Here is a 22966-nt window from a genome sequence, read left to right as displayed (position 1 = left end):
GGTGTCTTTCCATCTCTCACCAATCAAAGGGGAAGGTAAAAAGGCAGGCTTTCAATGAGCTGATGTGTATTTTAATAAGTTTACTAATCAGAGTACATATCAATTAGAATGAATCATGTTCATACATTTAATAGCAAACAAAACTCAATCTAACTCAAGTCCAGCTTTCTTCCATGTTCATTTTATTCAAGGGCATACCTTCTTTTTTCTGCTTTTTTTTCCCCTTCTTTCTCGGACACCTCCAGCCCCCATTGACAACCAAAATGCAGGGCAATAAATGTAAGGGTGCAATACATCATGAGGTAAGTCTAGAGAACATGTCCTCTACCAAAATGCACATGAATCTCTGGTACAGCAAAAATTCCAGTCATGCTGGGGTTCTTTTTGCATGCTAAATAGGGTCAAAAATGTGAGCTCTCTGTGGCCAACCTTATATATCAGATAAGCTCCAAAGTTTAAAGGTTATATTTGTGAAATTGCAGCTGGCTTTCCTAGCACTTGATTCTAGCTCCTGCAAATCAAAGACTCCTAATTGAAAGGCACATCTGACAATAAGCTTAATCTTCCAGTAAAAAAAAAAATTGTGAGTTCTGAATCCTTACTGTTGAAGAGCTGACAGAGAAGTTCAGAGATGGTTGTATAACCAGAGAAAATATGTTTTCCAACAAGATCATAAAGCTTGAATGGTGCAGGGAAACAAATGTAAAGCAAAGGGCTGTCTCCTCTATTCTGTCTACTTCCCCCACCCCCACCCCCGTTGTACACTTAGCCACTCACCTCTTAGGCAAGGGCTCCTGACTTCCAAGTCAGACTCAAACCCCAAATACCAAGACACTATAAAGTGACATCTTGGCATACTTTGAGATCAGATTGTTTCTGCATTTCACAGTGTGAGGGGTGAGGGGGAGGTGAAAGGGAAAAGCAGCATACCAATGTAGTGAAATCTGGAAACAACAGCACATACACAGACACAAAAAGTTTGCATATTGCACAGAGCGCTTGAAGATCATAAATCTATGCATGAGAAAGACGTAGTGGAAATTTTGGGGAGGATTAGAGTTTATTTTTGTCATCTCTGTGAGACAGCTACTCATTCATCCAGATCACAGCTAAGAAAAAAGCTGGTCACAGAAATTAGCAGTTTCAGCTCAGCAGCGAAGTCGCCAGCCTGTGAAGGCAGAGAGAAATTGACTAATTAGCAATGCGCACTAAAACTTGACGGTTCTTTATAGAGAGAGAGAAGAGAGAGGGAGAGAGAGGGAGAGGGAGGGAGGGGGGGCTCGCTTTTTCCCCTTCTTTCTTCCAAAGATGTTTGAAATCGCAGTCATTTACGCTCGACAATTTTTACAATAGCCTTGAGCCATAATTTTGCGAGTCTCTCCAGCATCCATCCCCCTGTATGGTCTCTCTCTACTGGCCAAGCACGACCGTTTCTCTCCCCAACCGTGGATTTCCTATTACTCTCGTTACGACTCACTGAGCCCCAGGCCCAAGGATAATGATGTGTTGTTTCTTGGTAGCATAATTTGTCACACGTACATTTTTTCTTCTTCTTCTCTTGCAGAAAGCTCTGCTCCCTCTCTCTCTCTCTCTCCCCTCTCTCCCTCTCTCTCTCCCTCTCTCTTTCTCTCTTTTCTCCCTCTCCTACATTTTCTTGCTGTTGCTAATTCATGGTGATCAAATGATGTACGACAAAATAAATTGTAAAGAGTGACTGCCCGGAGTTGGGAACCAGAAGGTGTTTTCCCCCTCCCAAGGAGAGAGCAAACCTTTAAAAAGGAAGGACAATTGATTTTTGGGGGGGAGCTTAAGTGAGCCTTGACTTTGCAGCTGGTTGAAAGCAGGTAAGTTTCTGGCCTTGTGTCTGCCTTGTGTGTGTATTTTGTTGTGTCTTTTGGGTTGTTGGCCGCGTGGGGAGGGACGGGAAGGGAGTCTTTCAGAGGGGTGGGGGTTGATTGTGTGGCAAACGCTCATAAGGAATAAAACTCCTATTGCAAGAAATAAGCAGATGAGGGGGGAAGGCAAAGGAGGAGAGCAAGAAGGAAGGGGAATAGGAAAAGATGGGGTGGGGGGGAAGACAACGAAGCGGGGGTAGCGAGAGGGAGGTATGACCGAGTCCACTTAAAGGGAGAGACTCTGGGAGATGTTTCAGGAGAGCCAGAGCTTTGGGGGCGGGGGGGGGGTGCGGATGCTGCCGGGGGAGGGAGCTCGCGGGAGATTAGGGTCCACCTGGAACGGGATGATAAAGTGAGTCGAGAGGAGCCCAGTCCGGTGGAAATAGGAAGCCGGCGATCCAGGACTGGCGCCAGGCAGGGCAGAGTGAGCCGCAGTGGAAGGCGCAGGTCCGGCGGGATCCCTCTGAGCCGGGCGGCGGCGGCGGCAGCGGTTCTCCCGGGCTGGCGGGCGCGCGGGCCGGGTGTGGGCAAAGGGTCCCTTTCTGCTCAGCCCTAGAAGGTGCAATTACACGTTAAGGACCTGGCGCATCGATCTCGCCGCGCCACCCCCCCCATCCTGCCCTTCTCCGCCTGGATGCGGGCGGCTCAGACTTTTTGCACAAGTAGTTCCAGGGCCGGGGGAGTCGGGGTGCCCGAGTTGGGGGGCTCGGGGGGGGGGGGCTGTGCTGAGGGGCTTTGAAGGAAGCTGCGGCTTCGGCGGCAACGCTGGATCCAGAGATCCCGCGCCGAACTGCGCGCCCCCCCCATCGGATAGCCCCCAGCCCCTCCCCCAATACCTGCCGGTTAACTTGAACTTCTCATAGTTACAGGAGTTAAAGCCACTGCGCCCAGTGCCTGGGAGGGAGAACCGTCCACACGAATCCCACCGGGCCTCCCGGCTCTTGCTCTAAATCCACCCCAGTAGCTCCACTGCCTTCCTCCTCATCTTCCTCGGTGCCGCCCCGCGGGGGAAGGGGAGATACACGCCCGAACTTCCGCGCTTTGAAATGCAGGAGGTGGGGGAAGGCGGGGGAGAGGGGGTCTGGGGCTGGAGGGATTCTCCTGCCAGGTTTAAAGGCGTCTCTGGAAAATTAGCAAAACTGAGTGGTGACTGGGAAGCCAACAGTTTGCGAAGCAGGGAAGCAGGCAGGGCCGGGGTGAGGGAAATGAGCTAGAATTGATAAGGACAGCTCCCGCCTCTGCCTAGTCCACTGAGCTGGTCCTCACCGTGCTCCGCTGCACTTTCCCGGGAGAAGAAAGGGCTTTATCTGCTCCCTCAGACTATTAGTCTAGGAGTTTCTCGGGGCAGCACGGCTAATCGAAGGGGTCCCCAGCTTCTGGAGGGCTAAGTATTGCCCGCCCGCACGCCTGTCGTGTCCCCGTTCCCACCCCCCAAAACTGGACCAAGTGCGAAAAGCAAAGCTGCGGGCGCGAGTTGACCTGGAAGCTCCGCCGACGGTCGCCTCTGCGCTCTCGGGCCACCCCCCTGCTCCCCACTCCCCGGCCTCTCCCCGCCCCGACCGGGCATGGACACGAGCCCACGGGGTGTCTCGGCCTCACCCGCCACTTTGCCGTCGCTGCTGCCACCGCTGTCGCTGCCAAGAGCCGAGCCCGGGTGGTTTTAGGAAAGTGGGGGACGAAGTGTGTGGGCGGCGGCGGGAGGCGTAGTAGGGAGCAGAACGGGCGCCCGGACCCCAGACAGGGCCCTTCTGGTGGCGCTCACGGATCCAGCGCCTTCAGACCTCCTCCGAGGGTCGGGGTCCGGAGGCCAAGCTGAGCACTGATTGTGGTTCTTCGCCCTCCCCTCCCCTCCCCTCCACACCCGTCCCCACGCCGACCACACCCCACCCCCTCCACTACCCTTCTCCCCTCCCTCCCATCCCCCACCCCTGTCTGCCAGGTCGGAGGAGGGTTTAAAGCCAGGTGCGCCGAGTCAGCTCGCCATGTCCAGATCCGGGGACCGGACCTCCACCTTCGACCCCAGCCACAGCGACAACCTGCTGCACGGCCTCAATCTGCTGTGGAGGAAGCAGCTGTTTTGCGACGTGACCCTGACGGCCCAGGGCCAGCAGTTCCACTGCCACAAGGCCGTGCTGGCCTCCTGCTCGCAGTACTTCCGATCGCTTTTCTCCAGTCACCCCCCTCTCGGGGGAGGGGTCGGCGGCCAGGACGGTCTGGGGCCCCCCAAGGACCAGCAGCCGCCGCAGCAACAGCCGCCGCCGCCGCAGGAGGAGCCGGGGACTCCTTCCTCCTCCCCCGACGACAAGCTGCTGACCAGTCCTCGGGCCATCAACAACCTGGTGCTGCAGGGCTGCTCGTCCATCGGGCTGCGCCTGGTGCTCGAGTACCTCTACACGGCCAACGTGACCCTCTCCCTGGACACGGTGGAGGAGGTGCTGTCGGTCAGCAAGATCTTGCACATCCCCCAGGTCACCAAGCTCTGCGTGCAGTTCCTCAACGACCAGATCTCGGTGCAGAACTACAAGCAAGTGTGCAAGATCGCCGCACTGCACGGCCTGGAGGAGACCAAGAAGCTGGCCAACAAGTACCTGGTGGAGGATGTGCTGCTGCTCAACTTCGAGGAGATGCGCGCCCTGCTGGACTCGCTGCCGCCCCCCGTGGAGTCGGAGCTGGCGCTCTTCCAGATGTCCGTGCTGTGGCTGGAGCACGACCGCGAGACCCGCATGCAGTACGCGCCCGACCTCATGAAGCGCCTCCGCTTCGCTCTCATCCCGGCCCCCGAGCTGGTGGAGCGGGTCCAGTCAGTGGATTTCATGCGCACCGACCCGGTCTGCCAGAAGCTGCTGCTGGACGCCATGAACTACCACCTGATGCCCTTCAGGCAGCACTGCAGGCAGAGCCTGGCCAGCAGGTATGAGACAACAAAGCGGGGGGGGTGGGGTGGGGTGGGGGGGAGGCGAGAGGCCGGAGGGAGGGGAGGGGGCAGGCAGGAGGAGGATAGGGGTGGGCTGGGCGGGAGGCTCAGGCAGGCTGAAAACAAACGAAAACAAACAATTCTGACTGCGTGGGGAAAGTTGATTTCAGAGTCCCTGAAAGGTCAACAGGAAACTGGCCTCACAGCATCCCCGAGCTCTAGAAAGCCCACGTTCTCAATATCCCCAGAGCCGGAGATGTGGGACTTGCGGGCTGAAACTGACAGGCAGGTGGGGTCAAAGGCCAGGCAGTTCGAAGTACAGCTTTGGAGCCCTTTTTATCCAGGCTTCCCTCTACATCTCAAAATATGCTTACTTACGAAAAAGGGTTCTGTGATGAGAAGTCCCCACCCCAGTCCCCCTCTTTCCTGCCTTGGGCAAGCAGAAGTGCCAGGCGATGCTCGAGGAGGAAAGCTTTCATTCATTCTGACACTCAAGTTATTTTCTGTTTTTCAGCGATTGGGGTTTGCTTAGAGCTCTGAAAGGCTTTGTCTTTTAGGGTCGCTGTTAGAAATTCTGGCATCCCATACCCAGGCAAACTTTTCTATCTTATGAAAAAGCAAAACCTTTCCTTACAGCAAAGCAAGAGGATTCGGGATGTCAGAGTGAATCCTGCCTAGTAGTTCCCACGTCAGAGGGAAGCACAGTTGAAAACTGAGAGTAGGGGAAGGTCATCTAGCTGCAGTTAGGTCTGTGCCTGCTCCGAAGTCACAAAGAAGTTGGAGAGTTGTTATTGTTGTTGTTGTTGCTATTTAGAATGTGTCCCCTGTGTGTATTGAACGTGGGATTTCCTGTCAAAGTTGAGAGAGAAACAATGCCTTTGAAAAATGCTGCTGAGATTAAAAAGAAAAAGACTGTTGGAATTGGCAATCATGTTTTATTGGCTCCAATTTTAAACGCCTTTTTTAATGAGCCCTAGCAGAGGGTTGCTTTCTCTTTTTAGAAAAGAGAAGCAGTATCTTCTCAGTTTCTCATGATAAAACATCATGATTCCAGATGCCAGGCTATCCCAGTCTAATCCACCTAAGTGCTCTGTTAGAAAGTACATGGTTTAAGAATCCACCGTGGCCTTTTCCCACTCAGAACGATGTCTTAAACATGGGGTCCACTTTCTGCAGCCTTATGGAATTAAATGTTTATTTTTTCCATCATGATGTTTCTACCAGACCTAGGTAACTAAACTTTTAGGAAACTGGAAGATATTCTCTACAGTTGTTTAGGGAGCACTTGTATTCAGGTGAGGCCCACGGGAGGCATGGGAAATCTTGAACTTAGAAATCTTGTAAGTTGATTTTTCTACTATTTTCAAGAAATGAATTGTAGTGTCAGAACATGACAGTTAAGACAATAACACAAACGAGGATCCAAACTCATGTGATTGAATAGTGAACACAGGAGTCCAAGCGACAATAACATGGAATGTATTTTTGTTTTGTAAGAGTTCCAATTTGCCTAAAAATCAAGATGGTAAGCTTAATGTGACAGGCAAATGTTACCACACCAAGGAACATTGGTGATCAATATTCTGTTATTTTAACTTTTGTGACTTACAAATATACTTAACTTAGCATGTATCATACTGTTAAGTTATAGTCCTGAACATACATTTATTCATATTTTTTAAATGTACAATCTAGTATAAATTCAGAAACCCAGAAGGATAATAAAATTAAGATTTAACTTGTTCTAAGAGTAATTTGGGGAAATAAGCATTATAAATTTGATCCAATAAATAAGCTTGAAGTCCTCATTGCACTTTTACCTGATAAATATGTCCTAGGTTTCAGTGTTGGAAGAGTTGACTTTCAAAATGCAAAATCCATTTCCCACCTTAGTCTGGATTTAGCATGCCAGCTGGGGCCTGCTGGCTCTGTCCTGGTGGATGGCTGAGATACTAGGCTGCCTGGCTCCGTGACGACACCGTCCAGCTTCACTGGGCCATATCATTTGAAGGATATGTAGTGGCGTCTGACCACTGAATGCTTACAAGTGTCATGGATGCTGCAAGAATCTGATACTTCTGCCATAGGAAGAAAACTGTATTTTCCTTTAAAAGCGGAAGATACGGAAAATAGTTCATGTGAACCTATTGTTGATCTCAAAGTAATATAATTTAGACTTTGTTCCATTATTAGTAACTGAAGCATTTTAATTTCAGGGACTAATTACATTATTCTAATTTTAATTCACAGAAAGAATGCAAGAATAACCACCAAGATCTTAACTTAAATGTAGACAAAAATGTTGTAAGTTGCAACCAATAGTATGATATCAGCCCATTTGTTATAGCATCAGAGCAATATAAAAATGTTCTCTCAGTCTTACATGTAGTCTAACAGAGGGATAAGTGTGTTAAACAATTGTTTTTGAAATTGCATCACTTTTATTGAAGACAATTGAATGGAAGGGCATTGTATTTATTACTTTTTATCCACCTGTAGTCTAAATATGAAAGAGTTCCTCAAATTCAGAGAAGGAGTGGGAAAATTTAAATTGGCCAGTCTGTTGGAATAAGTTCAAAATACAAGCATATAGAATAACTTCAGAAGGAATTTACTTGTTTAAGAATACATGTTATCTAAAGAATGTAGGGCTATTAATATAATAACAATATTTTAAATATTTTTTTAAATTATCGAGTAATTTTGAATTTTTATTAAGTCTAGAAAAATAAAGCAAACCAAACATAGAGGCTTTATAAATATGCAAATTAATTTTTTTATCCTAGTTGCTTAGTTTTTCTGATTATGACATTTATACTCAGATTCATATTTTATTTTAGCAAACTAAGCATTAAGGATATTAAAAATAATAGACTTATTATCTTATATTAAAGTATATACATAACTAATTTAAGACCACAGGACCTGGATGGACAAAAATTAAAATATTTTGAAGTCTTATTTCTTATTTTCATATTGCTTTATTGCAAGAAATGGGACACTTAAGAAATAAGTTTTGAAAAAGTTTCTGGGAAAGTCATTATTAAAGGCTTCTAAAGCAAAAAAATTTAATAGAGTGACATGACATGCAACATTTAGTGCATTAAAAAGTAAATATCAAAAGACTTGTAGTGTAAGTTTAGCTTAAGTAACCCAAAAAGTTTTTTTATTTGTATTTTTTAAATCTTTATGCATAATTTAGTAATTGTCCCAAATAAATCAAATTGGACTGGCTTAATTAACTTCTCTTTTACATTTTCATTGCACCTCCCACAATGTAACAGTTAAATAAATGTTTAGTGAAAGTTGAAGGAACTAAAATTATAAAATAAGAAAGCCTCAGTGTTACATTTTACCAAAAGTTCTTCAACCTGTGTTACTATTGCACATAACAAAAGTCCATTGAACCTCCTCCAGGAGAACACCTGTAATAGAAAAGCATTCATAAAAATAATTATATTTTTAAAATATTTAATCACCAGCTATTACAGTCCTGTATACAGGCCTGTATTGAAGTGTAATTTTGAAGAGATTATATTTTATAGATGATAAAAGGCTACCTTATAAAGATTTCACTTTCTGCAAAACAGTCTATTTAAAGATTTCATATAAATTAATATAAAAATCTGTTTAAACATCAGAAATACTAATTATCTATTTGCTAAAATGACTTGCAATGATTAAAAAGCCATTAGAATTCCTTAAGGCACAGTTTTGATTCCTGGTTTTGGTGCTTAGAAAATGTTTCTTTAAATGTAGGACAATATTTTCTATTGATTCCCTTCCTAAGACCTGAATAACAACCTTAACAAAGCAAACTAATCTTGTGTCCATGCATCCTCTAAATTGTGATTTCCCTTTATGTCAATTTGATACCCTCAGATAGGAACTCGTTAGGTAGTTAGATTTTGTATCAGAAGTCACTCAACCATTCAGAATACAATTTGTTTATTATCTAAAACAGGACCATTGATTACAAAATTGTATCACAGATATGGAAGCCAAATAGTTATATCCTACAATCAAAAAGCAATTAGAGTAGATATTAGTGCATTGCATTGGCTCAGAGGACTTACTGACAATAGTGGACATGTTCAAATTTTAACCCATCTTTGTTTTTTTTCCCCATACTTATGAACACATTGAGGCTCACTCATTACCTTAGCTAATTTCTAAGTATCTCAACTTTCTTATCTTAAAAATACAGTGAAAAATGTTACCTTACTTACAACAGTTACTTCATACCAGGTGATATTCTAAGCCTTTTACAAATATTAAGTTATTTAATGCTCATAATAACCCTAAGGGATGGGTACCATCATTTGTTTCATTTTATGCATAGAAAAACTGATGTACAGAGAAGTTAAGCATTTTGCCCATGGCTGCACAGCTGGTAAGTGGTAGAGCCCAAGTCTGACCCCAAGCAGTTGTGACTCTTGAGTCCTTGTTCTCATCCATGGTGTTCTGCTTCTTACTATGAGCCTCTCTATTCTATCATATAATCTGGTGATTGACCCTAGAGTTATATGTAGGTTTAAGACTTCCTTTTTGGAAAGACATTTGTGAGGGTTAACTTTTAATGTATCTGACTTTAAAAGAAGTTAAGGACATGTATTATTCTGGACCAAAGGTCAGCTTTTTTGTTTCCGTAAAAGGTCAAATAGTAATTATACTTGGCTTCAGGGTCACACTAACTCTGTTGCAGCTACTTCACTCTTCCTTGGTAGCACAAACACAGCCACGGACAATATGTAAATGAATGAGCATGGCTACGTTACAATAAAACTTCATTTGTGAGCATTGAAATTTCATGTAATTTTCACATGTTATGAAATATGATTCTTCTTTTGATTCTTTTCCACCATTTGAAAATCTAAAAACCATTTTGCGTTGGGGGGGTGCTGTATAAAAACAGGAGGCAAGCTGGATTTGTTCTGTGAGTCATAGTTTGCCAAAACCCATTTTAGGCACTTGGGATACATCAGTGAACAAAATGGACACAAAACTTTGCCCTTATTCTAGTGGAAAGAATCCCTCTGGTGTTCTTGCTTCTGTTTGGAAGGAATTCAAATCTAAATAATTCTATCATGCTAAGTTAAAATTTCAGCTTTCTGTAGTAAGACTTAAGAATTTGAATAGCAACCCCAGGAAGGTAAATGGTGATTAATTAAAAGAGTGAATGCGTTGCTCATTTTTTTCCAACATACTGGATATAGAACCAACTAACATAGATTGGTCATTATTCAAAATAGGCTTTAATATCATTGATATGGTATTTTAATGATTTCCAGGAGGAAAGTAGAGGAGCCAGGTACATTTAACACACTGCTTTCTGAGACTGACATGTACATATCGAATAAATGAATCTAGGCATATGAATGAACATGTGACCAATTATTCTTCTAAATGCCAACCTGTATCTCCAGCTGCTGTGATCAAAGGGCATTCTTGGCAGGATTCCTGACTTCTGAGTGCATCAGCTGGATTGAGTATGTCTATAGAACCTCCCTGCCTGCTCCAAAGTGGGTAACCTCTGGAGGAGCGTGCGTGCTGCTGTAGGTTTGGCTTATGTGTCTATCTCCCCGACTGGATCAAGTGCCTGGACTTGACCCCAAAGTGTGAGTTCAGTATGAATGCGTATTGGTCTTAAATATAATTGTGGTGGACACTTAGGATTTGTTTCAGTTTCATGTGAACTGACAAAGCCAATGAAAGATGAAAATGGAGGTAATTTTAAAGATGATTGCATACACACACACATACACGCACACAACTGCTGTTTGCCAGTAATAATGGTACCTGTCACTAATTGAGCACCTACCGTGAGTGAGCTTGACATATTACTTACATTCTTTCTAGTCCTTTCAATCTTTTAACACATTAGACAGTTGAGGCTCAGAGAAAATAAGTTGTCCAATTATCTGAATAATGTTGAGTTGGGAGTCAATTGTCATCATCTGAAGAATAGTCTCTTATTATGAGTGCATATTGTAAATATGGCCTCTATGAAAAGCAGACTCCAATCTACACCTCCCATATCTTTGCTTTACCACAGCACAGTAGTGATTAAAAGTTCCAACCCTCTAACACATCTTCAAACCACCCAACCAATGAAGGAGAGTGAGAAGAAGATAGTAGAAAGCCCAGATTTTTTCCTACTGGTCTACCATACTCAGTTATTAGTTCTGAGGTTAAGGGGCTAAATAATGAGATTGCTGAGATTATCACTATGATACTGACTTACTAAAAATAAGATGAGCCAATGTATTTTAAATAAATCAATAAAAATAAAAACTTTTCAGCTTAACTTTGAAAAATAATTGTGAAAATAAAACAAACCAAAACAAAGCCTTGGAGCTTGTATTGGAACCAAGAGATTGCCCCCAGCCCCCAGATTTCTGTGCACTGGAGTCCTAGAGAAGCTATCAGCTTTGTTTCTGTGAAGACAAGAGAAAGCTCTTCACATTGGTGATACTTACAGGTGATAAATACAACAGGTAGAAGCCAGAATTATAAAAATACTCGTATGTTTTAATAACAGAAAATAAGATTAGTCTAATTGAAAATTTATTCTGCTTATCTTTTGTTTCAAGAAAATCATTTTAACATTCGCTACACTGTAGTGTTTATGCCTTCTGTCATTCATTTGGAATTTCAGAAAATATATTCAGTGCTATGTCATCTCCATCAACATCCAAGTTAATCCTTGATGCATGAATTACTAATGATTTCTCTGAAAAACACCAAACAAATAAGCACTGTTATGATATGGGCAGGACAGTAAGTTAACCAGGGGAAGGACTCCCGGTTGTAACATATAGTGAGTATGTCTATTTTACTGTAAATATCAAAAGGGCTTATTTACTAGCAAGTATTAATGACAATCAGGTTCGAACTATTTGCAGCATTAGAAGTAAGGCAGAAAGGCACTAGAGAAAGCTTATTGTAGTTGGGAAATGAAAATAGCAAATATTTGTGATAGAGAGAAAATAAATCAACGGGAAGTAAAAAGAAAAAACAGCAGTAACAAAAATGCAAGGAAATATGGGAAATCAAAGAAATTATTAAGATATAAACCATCTGAAAAAGAAAGAAAAAGAGAACTAGTAGTAAAGGAGGACGGGCAAGAAAATTCTAGAGTTTGGAGAGTAGACGCTCAATATTCGCTGGACTAATAAACACAAATTAAGAAGCATTTAAGTCACTACATAGTGAACGTATAATTTGCAGAGTTATAGACAAAGTTCCACTAAAAGGAAAAAAACCCTCTTTTCCTCAAAAGAAAAAATTTTTCAACAAGCAGAAAATGGTCAGTCATGGACCCTTCACTCCTATAATTTGATTCAGTTCAATAATTATATATTTGTAATCTGAGTTAAGATGTTTTATAAATAACTCTTTGTTCTTGTGCTAGATAATGCAGTAGCTTCAGAAGCATCAGGGTTTAAAGGGGCAATCTGTTATGCCAACAGGAAGAGATGAAAATGTAACTGTATTCTTTGTAAATCTTGATTCTCAGTATAATTAGAGCTGGCAGCAGACCTGAGAAACGAGGGGACCTTCATGACCTTGGGCAGATTTTCTAAACCCATGCCCATGGCCGTGCCACGCCCACGGTGGGAATTTGGGATGATGTGTCGAATTTACCACTAACAAGAAGTTCTGCCACGGAATATCACCCAAACTTATGCTGAACATGTATAACACACCAAACTCTGTGCTATGCTCTGAGATACAGAGTGAAGAAGACAGACACATTCGTGACTTCACGTGGTTTACCGTATAAGGAAAAAGAAATAAGTACACAGATTAATCACACTGGTAATACATGCTATAGATTGGAAAAGTGCCATTTGCTGGGAAACGGTATAACACAGTGCCGTAACCTTGTCAGAGTGGCCGAAGAGTTCTTTCTCTACAGAAGAGGTTTAAGATGAACTTTGAGAGATGAGATATCCAGAGTAGTGGGTCTGGGGGAAGGCAGGGTCTGCAGGTGGGGAAGGCATAAGCTGAGAGAGGAGTACGTACATGAACACTAGGCGGCAAAGAGTTTGGTACCTTCCAGGGGCTGAAAGGAGGTGTGTGTGGCTAGAGATTGTGCAGGGAGGGTTGTCCAAATCATAGAAGAAGTTGTGGGCTCTGCCAAGGATTATCCACTGCATGGATGAATTCCATATGGAAAAATCAGCATGCTTGTATACTTGAAATGAGTAAATGATCAATACTATATTGGAAACACTGCCGCCTTTGAATTTGTAAACCTAAGTGTGTATCTTAGCTCTACTTTAGCTGAGTCCCAAATCAGTAAAATGGGTTAAGAATTATAGTTCACCTTCCTGGGGTTTTGGTAAGGATCAGCTCAGAACGTGAAAAAACTCCAAACAGAAAGTGCTAGTTGTAATTGATTTCTTTTTAATTTTAAAAGATACACTAAGCAAAGTTACCTGAATACGTTTTTGCCCATCTAGAAAACTCTTGAACATATTTGTGATTTCACTGATAGCACAGAAATAGTCAGACTTCTAAGGACCTAAGAGTGAAGTTGGAGGGACCCGAAGGTGAACACAAGGTCATCAGAAGGAAGTGAGAGAATCAGAATTTTTCATTGCTCTCAGCAATTTATATTTCATTCCTGAAAATGATGGCCTTTTTAGGTATAAGAGTCTCCATTTCTTCCTTTCACAGAGGAGAGTCCCTCCTCTTTTTAATCTCATACATTCGATGTAGGGCTTGGTTTGCTGCCGCTCTTAAAGCCTCTGGCGTCCGCGTCTGGCTCTCTGCTCCCACAGCGCCTGCGAGCGGGTTGGTAAGTTACACCTGCGCAGGGACCGGAGCTTCCTCCGAGCTCAGCTGGGCCACCGTATGGAGACTGGCTCACTGGAGGCTGCAGAGAAGTGAACTGAAGAATTACAGTCGGTTTCACTTCCCTGCCTTATGTGCCTTCAGGTGCCTCTGAAGACAGACGAGGCCAGTGAAATGGAGAGGAGGACGAAGAGAGAAAGACCTAGGTTAGAAAAGAAAAGAGTCCTTGAAAATGTAGAGGCATCGTTGAAAGATGCGGAGGGACGGATGTGTTTGCGTGTCTGCGTGCGTAGCCCCAGACACTGCGTACTGCGGTCTGCCAGCTTGAAATTTTCTGTACGGTGGCTTCTGAGAGGTGTTTTTATCAGCTAAAGGTCTATTTTGCGTGTGGGTGGGGCCGGGACAGTCAAAGATTCAGTGTGGCACTGAGTGAGGAGTTACTGGGTTGGGAGGGTCAGTTTTTCGCCAAAAAAGAAAATAGTCGTATTTTGTAAATCCTGCTTAGAACAAAGCAGCAGACTCTGTCTGGCCCTGATTTTTAGCACCCCTCAGAACCAAGCACACCGGAACATCCTGGGCAAATGGAAAGGATTAGAAGAGGGAATGGAAAATCTGTGAGTCAGAGAGGGAAACTTCGAAGGAAGAACTTTAATGCTTTAGGATGCACACCAGGACCTCAGCACTTCCTACCCCATATGCATTATCAGGGGGCCATGGATACTGTGAGGGATCCCAGCCAATACTGCTGTGTTATAGAGGCAGAAGTGTGAGCCTCCTAGCAGGGACCAATTTGGTGGATTGGTTACTATGACAACTGTACCACTACTGCCAGTGGCAATTCCTGTAAACTCCCTGTCTTAAGGTTTTCACAAGGGTTCACTCCAGAATAACATCTGTAGGTACAGACTACAGGGTAAAGCTAGGAGATATAGGTATGGAGAGAAAGAGACTATGACATAATAGGAGGTACAGATAAAAGTGTTATGTTATAGTGCAAATACCTTAAACAGTTCTATTGCATAGTAATTAAGACCTAAAATTCAGACAGATGCAGGTCAAATCCCACCTTGACCACTTAAAAGCTGGCTCTCTTTGGGGAGTTTACTTAATCTTTTTTCAGATCGCTTACCTCTGAAATGTAGATAATGATACCCACCTCATCAGGGCAATTCTGAATGTTGGAAGAATGTATGTACTATACTTAACACAGTACCAGACGGTAAATACTTAATCATTGATAGCTTTTATTCTTATAGGAATAGTTCTGTTTATATCCAATTTGCGTTTCTGTTCACTTGTTAGGACTCCTAATTCCATACAGGATGTTCATTCTAGAGCTGGATTCTCACAGTCTGGGTCCCACGTGCTGCTCTGATAGTGATAAGGTTTAGCTGACAGTGTCCGTTTTATCCACCTTTGAGTAAACTACAGAGCTGAGGCCAGTCCTGAGTCTGGTCCATTCCCTTGTTCTATCCATGTCAGCAATTGGAAAAGTTGGAAAAGCCTTTGTGGATTCAGGTTGAACAGCTTTTTTGAGGTGTAATTTACATCCAACACAATTCACCCATTTCAAGTGTACAATCCAAGGAGCTTTAGTATATTCACAGTGTTTGCCACCATCACCACAATTAATTTTAGAACATTTTTACCACCCCCTCCAAAAAGACCCCATACCTATTAGCAATCAGCCCCCATCTGCCCCTGCCCCTTGCAGGTGTAGGCAACCACTAATCTACTTTCTGTCTACATAAATCCATAGATTTTCTTATTCTGGACATTTCATATGGAATATGGCATCATGCAATATATGGTCTTTGGAGCTGGCTCCTTTCATGTAGCATAAGTTTTCAAAGTTCATCTATGTTGTAGCATGTAACAGGACTGCATTTCTTTTTATGGCTAAATAATATTCCATTGTATGGATAAACCACACTTTATCCATTAGTGGATGTCCATTTGGTTTGTTTCCACTTTTTGCTATTATGAATAATGCTGCTATGAGCATTTATGTACAAGTTTTTGTGTGAACATATGTTTTCATTTCTCTTAGATACATACCTAGGAGTGGAATTTGCTGAGTCTTATGGTATCAGTTAACACTGAACAAATGTTTAACTTTTTGAGGAACCGTCAGAATGTTTTCCAAAGCATCTGCACTGCATTCTCACTAGCAGTGTATAAAGGCTCCAATTTCTCCACATCCGCGCCCACACTTAATACCTGCCTTTTTGACTGTAGCCATCCTAATGGATGCAAAGTGCTATCTCACTGTGATTTGCATTTCCCTAATGGCTAATCATGCCGAGCATCTTTTCGTGTGTTTATTAACCACTTGTATATTTTTTGGAGAAAAGTTTTTTTCAAATCCTTTGGCCATTTTTTAGTTTGGTTATTTTCTTTTTCTTATTGAGTCGTAAGAGTCTTTTTGGCATTTTTAGGAGGGCTTCTTATGGTTCCTAGATCACAGCTGGGGGCACCTTCTGCAGGAATTGGGTGTTCCATTTGACAAAAATGAAAATCAAATGCATGCACATGTACAGTGGAAAATTCTCTAGATACTTTCATAAGGCACATAAGTCTTATTAAAATTCTTGGTTTTTAGTGTGGCAGAGGAAACTATCTGTGGTTGATGTTTGTTTTCTTCTTCATTTGATTATTTTGGCTTTATGTTGATTTAGGCATTATATTCCTCAAGTGGTAGTTGCACTTGGTGTAGCAAATCTTTTATTCAAAGAAGAAATATTTATTACTCAAGTTATTTATTTACATTGTCTTAAAGGCACATCAGAAAGTTTTATTCAAACTATGTTTATACAGCAATTATTTTAGGGAAATGAGGTAAAATTCTTTGACTGCCAAGACAGTGATGACTCATAAGAACCACTGAAGAAGAAGAAGAAACTTTTAAATAAAACCTGAAAAACAGATGCTCTTATTCGAAAGGGGATGCAAAAGTGTTCCTTGTGGGGGTGAGCAGGAAACAGCACAGCCCAGGATTTTCAGTCATGGCTGACATTCAACTGAGGGCTTCCCTATACGTATCACCAAGGCAGTTTTTGACATGGAAAAGCTAAATTCATCATGAGAATAACTTGTCCGGTTTCATCTTCCTTTGCTACAGCGTCCTTGCCATTTTCCTTAGGGACAAAAAATATCGACTGCTCTTGACAAGAAATTACTTTTACTACTCTTAGTAGGTTAGGTTACTTCACTGACTCTTTTTTTTTTAAGTTTTTAATTTATTTTATTTTTGGCTGCACCATGCAGCATGTGGGATCTTAGTTCCCTGACCAGGGATTGAACCCAGGCCCACAGCAGTGGAAGCGTGGAGCCCTAACCACTGGACCGCCAAGGAATTCCCATAGGTTACTTCACTAACTCTTGCTTTGAGTGTATGGATGTGGCAGAATGTTCAGCAAATCATTTCCTAAGCTTAATGTTTATGCTTCCAGATGGAACAATTTCTATTTTGATTATGAATCTCTTTGAACAATCAAATTCTTCCTTTCTGTTAAAAGACTTACATGTCTATTACACGACAAAGAAGACTTGAGGCCACCATCATAGATCTGAGTGCAAAGCAGTAGAAATTTTAATGTGGATTTCTTATCTAGCTATTCAAAGGGACCAAGTGTTATTAAAAGCATGTGATAACTTCATAGGTTTTAATAGCACTACCAACAGATCCCAGGTAAGCAGATAATTGCCTAAATTAGTCACTATGTGTGTTTAGAAGGCAGGCACCTTCTTCCCTTGGCAGAATTATAGAGAAGATACCTAATTCAAGGTATTCAGTTCAGAACCCTGAGAAGCCCAATAAACTTCATCTGTCACTCAGACATTATTTTTATTTATTTATTTACTTTTTGCGGTACGCGAGCCTCTCACTGTTGTGGCCTCTCCCATTGCGGAGCACAGGTTCCGGACGCGCAGGCTCAGCGGCCATGGCTCATGGGCCCAGCCGCTCCGTGGCATGTGGGATCTTCCCGGACCGGGGCACGAACCCATGTCCCCTGCATCGGCAGGCGGACTCTCAACCACTGCGCCACCAGGGAAGCCCTCAGACATTCTTATATTCAAAATTTGGAAAGAGAAAGCAGACAAAGCAAAACTGAAATAGTTAAACACCACTTTGTTGCACTCAAACTCAAGATCTGTGATTGCTCCAGAGTTAGGAAGCAGCAAACAAAACCAGCGGGAAGCAAAAATCCATTCCAAGGAAGGGGCACCCCCTGTACAGGAAGAAGCCCCTCAAGTCTTGCATCAGCCTAGTCAAACTGAGAGCCCAGGTTCCAGAACACGATAGTCTTTTTGACCTAGAAAGAATAATCTCACCTCAGAAAGATTTTTGTGGAGAGTGCTTCCCATTTTTTATGGCAAGGAAACTGTAGAATCTCAGAGCATGAGAAACGTTTGAAATGTCTGAAAGCACAAAGAAATGTATGTCTGTAGCTTTACAGACACTAATTAGAGTCTGCCACAAAAGCTTATGGGAATCACTTCTCTCCTTTATCCATATCTGTTCTTATCCCTCCTGGTCGCCCTCCCTTCATTGGAACATTGTTAACCATTAACATTTACTGCATATGTAAGTAGGCGAGCACCAAGCAGAGGAGGAGATAAGGAGTCTGCCTCCCATATTCCAAATTCTCCATACGGTGAGGTTGGCTGGTATAAAATACAGCTGTTGTGTGGTGAAATTAAGACGATCCTTTCTTAAAGCAGTCGTGCAGGTTTTGACCATTGAAGCCTCCTTCTCAAGTGTCAATTCCCAAAAACGAGTGTGAGAGCCATTGGCATCATTCTGCCCTGTGTTTCTGTTGGCTGGTTAGTTCTGTTAAGGACTGTATTAGTCCGCTCCAGCTGCCATAACAGAATAAATATGGACTAGGTAACTTAAACAACTGAAATTTGTTTTCTCACAGTTCTAGAGGCTGGAAGTCAAAGATCAAGATCCAGCAGGGCTGGTTTCTGGTGAGGGCTCTCTTCCTGGCTTTCAGACAGCTGCCTTCTCACTGTGTGCTCGCATGGCCTGTCCTCTGTATGCAGAGCTGGGGGGTGGGGTGGGGAGAAGAAGAAGGGAAACTCTGGTGTCTCTTCCTCTTCTTATAAGGACACCAGCTCTATTAGATGTGGGCCCCACCCTTATGACCTCATTTCACCTTAACTACCTCCTAAAAGCCAGCCCTATCTCCAAACACAGTCACATTGGGAGTTAGGGCTTCAACATAAGAATTTGGAGGCAACACCATTCAGTCCAAAACAAGGGCCAAGAATAGAACACAAGGAATTATAAAACAGGTTCGAGGCACTAACTGAAATGTTGCTTTTCAACTAGGTCTATACAGGCAAAATTATCTAGGCAGATGAGCAATTATCCAAGTCAGCAATGTGTTGATAGATCCTCCAATAATACGAACCTAAAAGAGAAAAAAAAAGTACAGATCTGTTTTCCTCAGCCCCCTAAAATCTTGCCTAGATCAGTAGTTTTTTGTTTTTTGTTTTTTTTTTTGTGGTACGCGGGCCTCTCACTGTTGTGGCCTCTACCATTGCAGAGCACAGGCTCCGGACGCGCAGGCTCAGCGGCCATGGCTCACGGGCCCAGCCGCTCCGCAGCGTGTGGGACCATCCCAGACCCGGGGCACGAACCCGTGTCCCCTGCATCGGCAGGTGGACTCTCAACCACTGCGCCAGCAGGGAAGCCCATAGATCAGTAGTTCTTTGAAGAATCAACCATAGAGCTTTTTTATTGAAACATATCTTCCCTAGTCCTACCCAGAGATTCTAAATAGATTGATCTGGAACATGGACCCAGGAACCTGCATATTTAGCAACTTCCTGGGTGATTTTGGGACCACACTGTGAAAATCACAAGACTAAACAGATGCTTCTGTTTTCCAATTTGCTACGTATCTATGGACGATGGAAGAAAATACTGATTGCGATTTACTGGAAGATAAGTTTAAGGAAAATTTGTTGCAAAATTAAAAGAAATCAGATTCACTGACATGAGAAAAAGGGAAATGAGTCTTAGGGAAAGTTATTGGAATTACCGGACTCTAGGGGATTTGTTTCTGGATGATGAAATTTGGGTACCTACTGTGCTAGAGAATTTTCAGGATAATTCAAGCCACACAGTAGAGAGTCCACAATTCAGCTTCAGAGAATGTGGTGAATTTTCCCAGAATAATTTGTTTCTGCCTGTCAGAGATCTGATGATTGTAAAGGACAGTGTCAGGGATTGGCTGATCGGTGAGTCTCAGAGGCTTCTGCAAATTCGCCTTCCTGGGGGTACGTTGGAGAGCCTCCCAGATCCTGCAGATCCCTCGAGCCAGGGTTTCCTTTATCACTGAGCCCCTCCAGGGTTGGTGAAGCAGCAAAGAACAGGCTCCCCACAGGGAGGGAGAGGAAAAGAAGAGGAAGATAAGAAATTCCTATTTCACCCACCACAGTGGGGTGTCCCTAAGCTGGATCCCACAAGCCACACCTCATCGTCTCCACATCTCACACCCCAGGCCTGCCTCAGTCCCTCACAGCTTCTCTACCCCAAGATAAGGATAACTTTCATTTATCTTAATCCCAGGATGATTTCATAACATTATTCTTCCCCTAAAAATAAATTCTGGGCCCATGTAGAGGGTATCAGTTACAACTCCCTTTTTTTGAAAATGGATACCTATTTATTGCCGTGAATATTCCAAGAGAAGCATGGGGTAATACATTCAGTTACCAACTAACTTTTCTCCCTGTCTCTCTGCATGACCACTCCTGCAGTGATGCTCCAACTGGCAACAGCCTGCCTGGCGGGAGGCTGGCTCCTGTTACTCAGTACGAGCTTCCTACTTTCCCCATGAGAAATCTTTCCCTGGAGTTAGAGGAATGGATAAAATCAGTCTCTAGACCCATGAGGTGTCAGTCAGGCCATTGTCCCCTCATCCTGAATGGCTAAACTTCTATTTGGGGAACGTGATTTTGTTAAAGATTCATTTTTACTGTTAGGTCTGGAACTGTCAGATACAAGTAATTTCAGTGGGAGGTATGTAACATCCTGAACTTGGATTTTCAGCGTCATCATGTGATCTTGTGTCTTTCTGCACTTTGTCTTGTGCAGCAGGTACCAACATTTCCCCAGGTCAGGAAGTCACTCTTTTCTCTTCAGAAAGGCGGCCAGATGGGAGGGAGAGAGAGAGAAGTCTCAGTAATGAGACTGGTTCTCAAGAGGCAGCGTAGTCTAATAATTGGCCTTTATTAGGGGTTTAAACGCAGGCATTACTTAGGACTCCATCACTGGCATGAGAGTGATGCTTTATCGCTTTTCATCACTAGGCTACACAGAGCTTGAATAGCTCCTTGGTGACAGGCTGCACAGAACCACTTCTCTCTTGAGTTTTTTCATATGACACAAACATTGGTGTCCCTGCCAGCGTGTTGGGTGGCATCTGTTTTAGTGAGTAGGGAGACCCCGAGTCCCACTTGGAGGCAGGAGGATTAGTCGAAGAGGTCATACTTGCCACACAACTTCCTCCCAGGAATAGGGAGGATTAATGAGATGCTATTCCCATTGCAATTCATGCTCCTCAGAAAGTCACTATGTACTAGGTATTAGAATTAGAGATCATATAGGTAATCAAGCAAAGAAGATATGCAACTACTTCTAGTTACCAAAGGATGCTTTCATCTAGGAGGTTGGGGACGGGTGGAAATGCAGTGAGTATAAAGGTGGCTGGAAGCCATTTTTCTGCATGAAGCAAAGGACAAGGAGTGAAGTGTGAAATGCTATGTACAGTATAAAGATAGACCCATTCTGGCTTATGAACTAAGCCTTGGGGAGGCTTACATTTCATGGATTCAGATGAGGACCTTAAGACACTTTTGTCATATCTGCCTCTGCCATCATGAACCAGTCTACAGCTTTGGTGTTCAGAGAAATGTGGCAAAAACATCAGTAAACTACCCCACCTGCATGCTGGAGGACCCGGTGACATTCTGAGTTCAGTATGTGTCAGTGAAGAATTGTGGAAGAATGTCCTAGTGTGCTACGGGGGCTGGGATGAGAAGTGAAGGAGTGGGAAGATGGTTCACTACAATTGTAACATGCAAAGCTCCAGTCATTCAACATGTTGAGCTTCTCATGGTCAAACCTGTAAGAAGGGGCCAAGTTGGAATGTGACTAGGTTTTCAGAGTCACAGGTTTTCAGAATGTGACTAGGGTTCAAGATTTTAAAGTCCTGGTTTCTTCCAGTTACTCTAGTGTGTCCTCAACTATGGTTTACCTGCCACTGGTAGAATGTGAGACCATTTCAGATGGTACACAAGAAACCATTTTTAAATTTATTTTAATCGTTAGGTATTACTATATTTTAACATGTGTTAGAGGTAAAACACAGTTAACCCATGAAGTCCATGATTCATAAATATAATTGCTGGAACAATGATTCTCAATACCGGTTGTATATTAGAACCACACAGAAAGCTTAAAAAGATTTTTAAAAGACACCGATGCTGGGTCCCACAGTAGATCATGAAATCAGAATCTCTGAGAGGCACCCCGACCCTAAATATTTTATAAAAGCTCTCCCAGGTGGTTCTAAAGAGCAGCCACCATTGGGAAAGACTAGAACACACTAGGGATTAAGCATTTTAAAGTGATCAGTTTTAAATAAAATATAAAGTAAATAATATACGGATATGGCAAAGATCATTAAAGCCCTGTATTGTGCTAATAACTGAAATTGGGTAAACTTCCCTCTATCGTGGGTAGCTCCCATTCTGGGGGACAACACTGATCCTAGGTAGCGGTTAGATTTGGGGGTTAATCAACAAGACTGTCTGTTCTCCAATATGTCACCCTCTGACACTTCCACATTTTGGTTCAGAAACGTGGCTTTTCCTCTTTCCCTTTTGCCTTTTGACACCCCCATCACCACACCCACTGACTAGACCTTAAAACAGATGAGGAAAAAAAAAGGATGATGAGAATCTGTAATGACATATATCTGGATTAGTGGGATTGCAAATGACTTTGACTCTTTTCACCAGTTCGTTCTTTTATTCATCATTTCTTCATTCCTACAACAAGCATTTACTGAGTACCTATGTAGTACTAAGTCCTTTTTGTGTTTAACTAAGAATTTTTCTCAGTGAGCCTGTGTTGTCTTTATGATCAAACGAATCGTAAAGTTACTCCCATTTTAGGAAAACTAAATACTGTATATGACTGACCATTCCCCAGTTACCACGCAGCCAAACTCCTGGCGGGAGATAAAGTGTCAGAAGATGGAAGCAAAGACATTTTCAGCCATTCCTGAGAATCACAGAAGGGTTGTGTACGAAAGCCCTAGAGACATTTCCTCTG

General features: G+C 43.1%; 1 protein-coding gene across 1 annotated transcript in view; it reads left to right on the top strand.

Annotated features, from left to right (window-relative positions):
* Positions 1 to 3815: 3815 nt before the first annotated feature.
* KLHL14 (kelch like family member 14) overlaps positions 3816 to 22966 on the top strand; it is a 100591-nt gene continuing 81440 nt past the window's right edge. Inside the window, exon 1 of the mRNA XM_022586918.3 lies at positions 3816 to 4806. Coding sequence (XP_022442626.1) covers positions 3878 to 4806 — 929 coding nt within the window. The 5' untranslated portion in view covers positions 3816 to 3877. The remainder of the gene's footprint in view (positions 4807 to 22966) is intronic.

Source organism: Delphinapterus leucas, chromosome 14 (genome assembly GCF_059928025.1).
Source record: "Delphinapterus leucas isolate spDelLeu-1000000601 "Yukka" chromosome 14, BTC_Dleu_Yukka2, whole genome shotgun sequence".
NCBI lineage: Eukaryota > Metazoa > Chordata > Mammalia > Artiodactyla > Monodontidae > Delphinapterus > Delphinapterus leucas.
Note: the sequence above shows the minus strand (reverse complement) of the source record. Positions and strands in the feature narration are given on the sequence as shown.